General features: G+C 49.1%; 1 protein-coding gene across 2 annotated transcripts in view; it reads right to left on the bottom strand.

The window, feature by feature from the left end:
* Nucleotides 1-26: 26 nt before the first annotated feature.
* grm1a (glutamate receptor, metabotropic 1a) overlaps nt 27-11,192 on the bottom strand; it is a 26,947-nt gene continuing 15,781 nt past the window's right edge. Inside the window, exons 4-9 of one of the 2 annotated variants that reach the window (XM_030345075.1) lie at nt 10,833-11,068; nt 8,879-9,125; nt 7,796-7,964; nt 6,484-6,610; nt 4,386-5,322; nt 27-2,818 (exon numbers count right to left, since the gene is read on the bottom strand). In XM_030345075.1, coding sequence (XP_030200935.1) covers nt 1,966-2,818; nt 4,386-5,322; nt 6,484-6,610; nt 7,796-7,964; nt 8,879-9,125; nt 10,833-11,068 — 2,569 coding nt within the window. In that variant the 3' untranslated portion in view covers nt 27-1,965. The remainder of the gene's footprint in view (nt 2,819-4,385; nt 5,323-6,483; nt 6,611-7,795; nt 7,965-8,878; nt 9,126-10,832; nt 11,069-11,192) is intronic. The other variant, XM_030345076.1, reaches the window with a different exon arrangement.

Below are 11,192 nucleotides of genomic sequence, written 5' to 3'. Positions count from 1 at the left end.
TTTTTTAAAAGGTAATCAGGTCGTGGTAATATAAATATTTTCGTTTATTTTACAGTATACTTGCCCAAACACGAAGGCCTATTTCATTCTAGATTTGACAGTGTTAAACAGGTGGCACCCTCATAACTTACATTTCTTAAAATCTTTAAACAACTTCTTGAAACACTATAATAGACCAAAACATTTGGAAATACAATACGATTGCACTATGTCACTGTACATTGTTATTGTGGTACTTGGAAAGTTGCATTTATAGATAAAGAACTAAGAACCATAAGATTAAGTAACTACTTAAATTTATAATACGAGATTTAAGCAAAATTGAAAACACGTAATCTCATTATAGTAAGTAACATTCGGTTACTTTGACAACTGATTATTTTCAAGAGAATACATCCGACTCATACAGTTAGCTTAAAATACCCCAATGCCAATACACTGTTCCTTGACAAGCATCTGTAAGACAATTTCAAAATGTATAAAGTTTTGTTGTTTTTTTTCTCTGCACATTCTAAATGTATAAACATTTACCGATAGTACAAACATACCACTCGTGTGAAAAACAAGAGATGGCTCAACAGTATTACAAACTTTGAGAACTTATACAAGTACTGTGTTCTTCCCCATTACAATGGCACAGCAAACCGCAAAAAACATAAGAAATATCATAAACACTGCATGGTATAGCTCTTTGTCACATCCCCATGCTTAGAAAAGTCGGCTCAGGTATGATTGTGTGTAAACCTAGTAAACAACATTACCATCATCTACAATCAAGCAGACCTTTTATCAGCTACATATTTAAAAAGTGAACGCAGGGTAAAGTCGACAGATTACAGCTTTGATTGGCACATCGAATCCATATCAGGTCATGTTTCACACAGCGCAGGTTTTTAAAAGAGAAGAAGAATTCCATCTCAGTCATATATTCTGTTTCTAATATCGAGCACACACTCCTTTCTCACCCTCTTACCATTCAGCATCGTACTTATCCATAGCAGTGCGGTGATTTAGTACGGCTTTGTTTCTAAAAAAAATGTCAATGAGGTCAGAAGAAGAGAAAGAAGCAGAGGCGTATTCTTATCAACGAGAGAAAATCCATCTTTCCCTGTCACACACACAAGCCTGTCTCTACTGCACGTAGACAGTGTCGCAAAAGAAAACAGTGCTAGATAATGGTGTCATGATATGCACTTAGCGTAGCGATGTCTTTGGAGTTGGCTTTTGTCTGTATCTTAACGTGCAGCGTTCGCACACAGACCACCCAAACGTAGCCTTCCCTGTTCCTACACTTATCATTATTTTGCTTTTAATTCAGGCTTTTTTTAATTGCACATCAACTAGACGACAGCTACATCCTTCGTTGTGATTCTGAGATCTGCTTTATAATCCTGTCACATTTTGGCACACAAGCTAGCTAGTTTTGGCACTGTTCCCAGTTGCAGTGTTTCCAGCGAGTCTACGTGGACTCACAGCCCTTCGGAAGCAGCGTACTGCTCTGGCGTTGTTCAGCGTTCCTGAACCGTACCAGGTATTTATATTTCCTATTGAGACAAAATAATAAAAGAAAAAGAAAAACATTGAAGCAAGCAAATGAGAGAGCAAAAATCAGAGGAAACAAAATTGGAGAAAAACTTGATTTAAGTGCAGGGGGATATAGTTCTGTGCTATGCTGTGAATCCTATGTGGTTTAAGTGTTACTGTCATGTTCATGTTTGTCATGTTTGTCGTGTTTGTGCATTGTGTGTGCATTTGTGTGTGGGGGGCATGTCAGGGTGGGCGTGTGCAGTGGCATGCATGTTTTGAGCGTGTGGATGTGTGTATGTGTGTGTGTGTGTGTGTGTGTGTTTGCTTCTCGGTGCACATGTAGGATCTGCGTGTCAGCCCCGGTGGGTCTAAAGCATGTCGGTGGAGAGAGTGAAGGAGGATCCCCACAGGTCGCCTGCCCCCCCGCTCCCCCACCCCTCACAGCGTGGAGGAGCTCTGTGTGAAGTCCCGCAGTATGGCGGCGCTGTAGGCCGCGCCCGGGGACGTCCCCAGGTAAGAGTCCACGGCCGGGGACACGGAGCCCTCTGAACACACAGAGTCCCTGAAGGGGGAGGGGGGCGACAGAGCCAGGGAGTCCTCCAGCGTCAGCTTGCTCTTGGACAAGCTCTCCTCGTCCTCCTCCGCCTCTTCCTCGTCCTTAGAGTCATGCATGTAGCTGTGCAAGAGGTCCAGTTCGTCCGTCTCGGGCCCCTCCTCTCCGAACAGCCCTGCTTGGAGGGCCGCCGGAAGGCGAGAGGGGGCCAGAATCTGAGGCGGGGGGGCCGTGTCCGTCGGCGCGGGGCGGGGGTGGGGGTGGGGGTGGGGGAGGGGGACACTGGAGCGATGCGTTTCCACCTCCGCCCGTTGAAAGTGCTCAGCGGCGAGGACGGTGCGGCTCGGTAAGGGAGGGGGCAAAAGGGGCGTGTCTGGTTGGGGGCCCGACCCGGGCCGTGTCGGGGGCTGTGGGCAGGCGGGGGTCCAGAGGGGGCGCTGCGAGTCGCCCTCCTCCTCCTCCTCCTCTTCGTCGTCGTCGTCCTCCTCGGCCACGTTGTACAGGGCCTTGGTGACGGGGGGCTCTGTGGGGAGGCGGGGGTCTGTGCCAAGGTCGCGGGGGGTTGGGGGCTCACAGCTGTGGGGGTCGGGGGTGTTAGTTAGGGGCCTGATGACCGCCATCTGATTGGTGCCGGCTTCCTGTTTCCTCACATGCACAGACAGTCTGTGCCACACATTCCCCCCCCTCGGAGGGTGTCTTGGACCTGATTCAGACCATGACACAGACTTGCCATTAGAACTACGAACGAGACAGAGAGCCAAGTTACTATCGCAGGAAAAACAGAACCAGGAGGTGCACCACAAAAAGTCAACGTCAACGTCACACGGTAGCAGAGGTTCACACGGCAGCCAACACGGTTAGCGGTTGCGACGTCTCCGGCGCTATGCGTCGGGGCTAGGGCGCGGCGCGAGGCCAGGTTGATCAGCGGGCCGCCGTTCAGTGACTCGCGGCGCCCTGTGTGTACATCTATGTACGATTCATAATATGCTCCGTAGAGATAATTATGAACGCCGGCAGACCTGGGATCGTGTTAAAAGCCATTCAGTTAACTAAGCTAATTAAGACCCGTCAAAGTGTCTATCGTGTTAGAATGGGTGACATGCACTTGCAGTTGTTAAGTTTGTTTTTAGTAGTGCCTAGAGTTGGTCTTAATATGACACATGAGTTGAGGGCAGTGCAGGCTAGGGTTGACTCATGGGATTAGTCAGGGGAGGGCGGGGGGAAGGAGGGGATGGCAAGTCATGCTGAGAATCTGTAATTTGAGGTTATTCAGTAGAAACTAAAAGGGCTGCCAGGTCGCAAATCTCTGGGAGGGTCACAGCATCGTTTAGCTTTTTTTTTTTTCGAGACTGTAGAGGTTGGAAAGGTCATGAGGTTAAAGACCACCACTTAATGCCGCCACTTAGCCATGCAGAAGGATTTACAGCGCTCATCTCTTTAAGTCACTGGTGGCTGAGGCCACAATGTGTGACAGACAAAAACACCCTGTGGTGGTTGGCTAGTATGCTAGACTAACTGTCCCATCAGACAGGACTGATTAGCTGACACAGTGCGGCCTGGCAACTGTACTGTGTTCATATACAAAACACATCCACGTTGATCTTTAATACAACTAGAAGAAGATAACACTATCAATCCCCAAAGGGAGATCCCGGTTTGACGGACAGTGTTCTTGAAAGATAGTGTGACCCTCCAGAAGAGACGTTTACACTAAGCCCTGTGTCCAGCTGGGTTAGATCTTTGCTTTTCTTTGCCCGGGTTTAGCAGGGGGTTGGTAGACACACCATGACAAAGGGGGAGAGACAACACTTATAAAAACGTATGCAGGGTCATTCAGATACTTTGTCCTCCTCCTTACTAACTTGTGTCGGGGGTTTGGCTTTGCTGTGGATCTCAAAAGAGCAGGTCTTATGCAGGTCTAATTTCGATCAGTAAATCCACATTGAACCGTCACAGATATATAGCCCCGCTAGCTTTTAATATTTAAATCAACAGTTGACTGAGCGCTCCCAGGTTGGCTGATATTAGATTTTCACAATCGGATTTCCATGACAATGGTTCTCAGAGGGAGGGGGATGTCTGATGGAAATCCTTCAATAGCTCTTAAGATTCTGCAACGGTTCCTCAATAGAAAAACACGCTCAATAACACAAGGATAAAACAGACTCAGAATGATTAACACAGGAAAGTACTCTCCTTCTAGAGCCGGCTATCCTACCGTACGATTAACAGTTAACCCAGCGAGTATAATCAACACACAAACACACACACAACACACAAACACAAATCGTAGAAGGTCACTCACTTTGCATTGGCGGGCGCGGGCTTCTTGCGGCGGAACATGTTGAGCAGGCTGCTGCCGCCGCAGGGCGCGGCCGTCTTGCCGTCGCCCACGTGCATGCGCACCACGTCCGACGTGGTGAAGGCGCTGCGCACGTTGCGCTCGGGCTTGGCGATGATGATGTACATCTTGGGCGTGAACATGCAGCCCAGCGCCACGGTGACGCTCAGGCTGACGGAGAAGGACGTGGTGATGATCTTGTAGTTGGAGCCGAAGTAGATTGGCACGAAGGCCAGCCAGATGATGCAGGTGGTGTACATGGTGAAGGCGATGTACTTGGCCTCGTTGAAGTTGGCCGGCACGTTGCGCGTCTTGAAGGCGTAGTAGGTGCAGCTCATGATCAGCAGGCCGTTGTAGCCCAGCGGCGCCACCATGCCCACCGTGCTGGTGTTGCAGATGAGGAACACCTCGCTGATGCTGGGGTAGGACTTGACGGGCATGGGCGGCTCCAGGATGATGAGGGCGATCTCCAGGCTGAGCTGCACGCTGATCAGCACCGAGGCGATCACCACCTGGGCCCAGGCGCTCATGAAGCGGGGCTTGCGCGTGCAGATCTTCTTCTTGCTGCCCGCCAGGATGCGGGCGATGCGGTTGGTCTTGGTGACCAGCGCCGAGTAGCACATGGAGGAGGACAGGCCGACCAGAAGCCTCTGCATGTAGCAGGAGGCCACGGTGGGCCGGGCGATCAGGGTGAAGGGGCAGATGTAGCCCATGAAGATGCCGGCCAGGATGATGTAGCAGAGCTCCCGGCTGGAGGACTTGACCACCGGCGTGTCGCGGTACTGGATGAAGATGAAGGTGACGAAGGAGGTGATGAGGATGCCCACGCAGGAGAACGCCACCGCCACCATGGACTCGATGTCCGACCAGTCCAGGACCTTCAGAGGCAGGGGCTCACAGACTGGACAGCACAGGGGGAGAATAACACCACATGTTGGGTTGGTGTTGACTTTGCAGTGCAGAATGACAGCCCAAGGTTAGGATTACTCCTGTTCACTCTTTTGCACACTTTTCCCCCTTATTTGTTAACGCATCTCTCTATAATGGTGGTGTGTGTATGTGTGTGTGGTGTGTGTGTGTGTGTGTGTGTGTGTGTGTGTGTGTGTGTGTGTGTGTGTGTGTGTGTGTGTGTGTGTGTGTGTGTGTGTGTGTGTGTGTGTGTGAGAGTTTGGTTTGCCGGTGCAGCAACATGTTGCATATGTCTGTCCATGTGCGACTCTCCTGTAACATAGTTATTATCTCATGGGGAAAAGTGGAACAGGCTTATAGAGGACTAATAGGAGAATATTGTGAGTATTAAAGTAATGACCCAGCAAGCCATAAGTGATGCTCTACTCTTAGCAGCTTTAAAATAGTCTCCCCTGCAGTCAGGACTATAAAGTCCAATTGTTCCTGGAATGCCTCGGCTATATTTACATTAAAATCAAATTAAACGATGCGATTAGAATTGCATTTATCCAATGTTCCTGAAATAGAAAAAAAAGGGGAAGAAAGTAATGAAGACACAAAAGACATGAAGGATAATAATAACCTCCAAGTTCAATTAAATCATCCAACGAAAATAACTTTTGAATGTAATTATGACTTCTCTTCCGGGTTTACCCGTTATGCCTGTGCCCCCTTCTGAGAGGGCGTTCCATAAACTACACAATGCTACAGCGACCCCATATCTCATAGCCCCTCATACTGCCAAGCAAAGGTCAGTGCAGTTCACAGAGGAACAAGCAGGTAATGAAATGAGGCTGGGTCAGTTCAAGGGGAATACAGTGGCAGATATTTGGAACCAGCATAAAAACGAAATCCTCTGTTTCGTTTAAGTCTTGACTCGACCCCTTTCTTCTCCCTCCTGCGTCGGTTTAATATCACACCATTCAGCGGAGGCTTTTTTTCAAAGCCACTTACTCTGACTTCAGGCACAGGTCATTAAGGAGCAGTGAGCGGATCAGCACCTGGCTCAAGGTGCCTTCAGGTAGACTGTAGTGGGTAGACTGGCACGGAGCCCAGAAAAATCACCACGCGCCTGCGAAGCAGTGGTCTGTGTGTCTGTGCGCCTGTCCGTTACCTTCCAGCTCCTCGTCGGGCCACCAGCCCAGATCGCAGGCCTTGCAGGTGAACTCGTCCTGCACAAACTCGTTGTCCTTACAGGTGGTGCAGATCCAGCAGCAGCTCACCTCCCCCTTCCTGATCACCTGTACACACACACACACACACACCATGGGCACACACACAACTTCCCGATCAGTACATAGTCTCCAGTGGTCAAAGCGGGCAACAGTGTTGCAGTGTGATGAGCTATAGCGATAATGGCTGCCATACTGAGTGGTATGATACAGGAAGTAGTGGAGGTCCAGAATAACATGGGGGGGATTGGGAGATGTACGCTGGTGTGTATACTTTTTTGGACTGCTTTTGTCCACTGGTGGGATTTGTATCGTGCCGATTCAGGTGGGTAGATTAAAAGCAATCCCCCCTTGGTCTCACCTCTGCTAGTTTGTAATCTGCAGATCTCTGATGTGCCGTGTGGCAGATATCTCTGCTCGCTACTGCGGTAACTCCTGCCTACTGGGGTGGTTCTTTCTCAGGCCCTCTGTTAAATCCTCCATGCTGCTGCTGCTGCTGCGATGGCGGATATTGCGCACAGTAGGGCGCTTGCGGGGGGGGGGGAGGACTTGATGAGGACGGAGCTCGACATCAACGTTGGAGGTTCGCAGACATCCGATAGTAACCACTACTAGCGCCGCCGCCGTGAATACACAAGTGTTTGGGAGTGCGTGCTCTGGCTCTGAAGCCCTGAGACATGACACTGACGCTGCGACCAGCGGAGCCGGGAGCCGCATTTACATTCCTCACTCCCGGAGACGCCGTTATCAGCGATGTGATATGTAAAACAGGAGGACGCCGAGAGCCAGGATAACAAAGCAGATATCGGGGTGTGGCAGAGGGGAGAGGGGAGGGGGGCAGAAGGCTCTGATGAACGGCATGTCAAAACCCGACTTATCATAACTAAAGTCACGTCAATTCAAGTCGATTTTATTTGTATAGCCCTTAATCACAGTGGCGGTCTCAAAGGGGCTCAAATATTGTCGACGAAGTAATCACTCGTTCATTCTTTGGTTATTCAATAAAAACACATTTATGTCAGTTCATAATGATAATGATTTCCAGACGCAGATGGATTTGGCAGACACCCATTCCACTCAGAGTCTGAACTTTTTGTTGCCAGGACGCCGATACGATCCATCTCATTCAACGGTGACTAAGTCCTCCAACAAACAAACCGCAAACCGTTCTCCTCACACTCAACAGTGAATCACGGGCCAACGCTGAGAGACAGTCAACAGTGGCCGGCGCTAAGCCCCTCCCCCCCCCCTCACCTTGATCTGCCCCCTCTCGCAGGGCTCGCTGCAGACGGAGCGCACCATCTCGCTGCTGTTCATCAGCAGCTTGCTGTCGTCCATGCTCAGCAGGCCCTCGTGCCAGTACCCCACGCGCAGGTAGTCGTAGCCGTCCTCGCCCATGTTCTGGAGGTTCATGATGTCATACCTGACCGGGGGGGGGGGGGGGGGGGGGGCAGGGTGAGTCAGAGGAAGGGGGTTAAATGAGAGGTGGGAAGGGTCAGCGTTAGAACGAGTTGAGCGATAGAGTTGAGTGAAATCACAGAGGACAGGGTCGGAGCTGAGTGACAGGTGACAGGAGACAGAGATGTTAGGGTGGGAGGGAGGGAGGGAGGGAGGGAGGGGGGGAGGGGGGGGGATATAGCAGTCAAGAGTGCATGGACGCGGGGTTACCAGGGGAGATAAGGACAGGAAGGCGATGGAAGAGGTGAGCGTGACAGCTAATTTAATGATAACGATCCCAGAGCTTAGGGAACCACTCCTTTTTTTTTTTATCTCTACAAAGTGTGAGTCACATAAGTAGTTTGTGTGACATTCTACAAAGCAGTCAAAGGTACGTTTTTTTATTTTACAGGGAGCACTGTGACCCCGATATTTTAATAAAGAAACGTGAGGGGCTGTTTTGTCGCTGCAGCAGGTGACCTCGAGCGAGGCGGGAAGTGACAAGGTTATTGTGTCCATGAGGTGAAATGACGGCTGTCGCACACTAATGACTCTGTTTGTGTGTGTGTGTGTGTGTGTGTGTGTGTGTGTGTGTGTATTTGTGTGTGTGTGTGTGTGTGTGTGTGTGTGTGTGTGTGTGTGTGTGTGTGTACTGTGTGTATGTTGATAATATGTGTGTTGGCGTGTGTGTGTTGGCATGTGTGTGTTTGGCTTACGTCTGGGTGTGTGTGTGTGTGTGTGTGCACTGTTTGTGTGTGCATAGGTCAACACCAAAAATAATTAAAACCTTGAAAGACATTAAATCCTTCTCAAATCCCTAAGACGTCAACATTCCATCCAGCTGTACCATCCCCCACCCCCCAACCCCCCCTGTTACCTCCTCCACTCCTCCCTCCTTACCTTCCGGGCGTGTCGCCGTTCTCGTCAAAGTAGACCTCCTCCCCGGAGACGCCCCTGAAGGAGGTCTTGAGCAGGCTGTCCAGCAGCTTGCTCCCGTCGATGGGGTCCATGGCCTCGCAGAGCCCTGGCTGCCCGGGACACAGCTCCGTGTGTAGGTCGTGGAGGCCGTGGGCCATGGCGTAGATGGCGTTGATGACGAAGCCCATCTTGCTGTCCTGCACGTAGTTCTCGTGCAGGCTCTCGTTTCCTGTGAGAAGGGGGGGGGGGGGACAAACCATGGAGTTATTAGCAGAGAGGATGCTGTGGGGAAAGGGCATAGCCTGCTAGAGGAAGGGGGTCTGCTTGGTTTGGTAGTTTGGGTTTTGGGGGTTTTGTGCGTCAGGGAGACCAAAGCCAGTGTTCATGACGCGATGACAAAACGCGAGTCGTCATGTCGTCATTGTTTCCCAGGGAAACAATGTGAAGCCTGCGATGCAAAACGGCCCTTCTGCTCAGCAGACACGGAAAAGAACAGCCCTGTTGGTATGTCTAGAGGCCTCGTTGAAAACAGATGTGTGAAACTGTGCATGGCAAATTATAAAACACAAAGTCAGCCATTGATCCACAAGTTGAAATTATACGACAACAATTAAAAGCTCTTTATTATCCACATACAATCTGGCCCTTCCCCGTTGTCCGAGATGGCCTCTTTGAGATGCACCCATTCCAATTGCATTAACAACTGCATGCGGGAGAGTGACGTCTGGCTGCTACAAACGTTGTCCTTGGACCACAGTGGGTGAGGGGGTTTGTACAAACATTGTGCACCGGTGACTCATTCCTTTGTGATCCTCCTCATTGAAGACGTAATCTGTGGTTGCTTTGTGGCAGAGTTTGACTGACGCGACTACAACCTTGGACTAGGAGTCCAATGCTGCCAATTTGTTTAATCTCTTTGCTCTCCATGCTCTCTCGCGGCTCACACACAAGCCCGGAGAAGGGGAGCCATGATGGGCCGAGAATCAGTCAAACCCTCCCTGGTGCCATTGTGAGTGACGTGCTTACACAGTTTTGTGTAGGGAGATTGAGGGGGCACAACACCGTAGCCACCACCAGAGCCTTGGTTAAACAGTTGCACTTACCACCCTGAAGGTCTTTGGAAAAACGGAGTATAGAATTGTAATGTGAATGAATACAGTAGATAGAGAAACAGCAATTACTCGTAAGTTATCACATTTTATTGGTTCTTTTTTGTAGTGTTTTTAATTATTATTTGTAAATTGTCTATTAAGTTTATGTTGGGAGGAGTTAAATCGAGATAAATCAACAGGTATTAATAATAAACAATGGGTTACTGGCATTAGATGATTAATCAATCCGTGAAATTGTAACAAGGATGTTCTACATGATTGGGATTATAGTGTACCTTAAGATTGGTGTAAAAAAATAAATGAATAACTCCATTTAATTTACCGTGATCACCTTAAGTGGGCAAGGAGAGAATATCAGGGAGGGAAAGAAAAGAGAAAACATGGGGAGTTTTTGTTACCAAACAGTTGAATCAGTGCTGATTATCACTGATTGAATGAGACTGTATTTTACAGTTTTTAAGTTATTATTTTTGTATGCCATTGTTCACAATTTTGTTTTTAGACCATATTTTCTACAAAGTACTATTTCATTAACTAACTGCCACTGTATTTATTTATAATGCAAGTTGTGCAAGTTTTGTGTGTTGTTATAATGTTCAGAATACATAAAACTATTGAAACTACCTAAATATATGGATGTTTGATAATGAAACATAGTAGAACGTTGGTAAACGCACAATAGTTACATACATACATTAACAAAAGGGTCTCTGTTACATGTATTATACGCCAAACTTTCATTTAATTTCTCCAAAGAAACACAAACGTCCCATTCTGTACCGTTCCACAAACACACAAACCAAGATGGCTTGCCCCCGACTCACCCAGGCAGACTTTCTTGTAGTTCTTGTTCTCCTGTGCGTGGCCCGGCAGGCGGCACTGGAAGCGGTACTGCCAGAACTCGGCGAACCAGGGGTTCCTGGTGTTGGTGTCCAGACGCAGCTTCAGGAAGTAGTCGTCGAAAGACGTGACCTCCGCCGACTGCAGCTTCATGGTGATGCCCCCCTCCGCCTCCTGCTCATAGCCCTCCACCACCTCGTCACGGTCGGCCCAGCCATCGCTGCAGAAAGAGAGAGAGGGAGAGGGAGAGGGAGAGGGAGAGAGAGAGAGAGAGAGAGAGAGAGAAACATTAAGACAAGCGTCTAAAACAACAGGAGATCTAAAGGAGGAGAAAAGTGTCAAAA

The sequence above is a fragment of the Gadus morhua genome, chromosome 21, assembly GCF_902167405.1.
Source record: "Gadus morhua chromosome 21, gadMor3.0, whole genome shotgun sequence".
NCBI classification, from domain to species: Eukaryota; Metazoa; Chordata; class Actinopteri; order Gadiformes; family Gadidae; genus Gadus; species Gadus morhua.
This window is presented reverse-complemented; position numbering and strand designations above follow the sequence as displayed.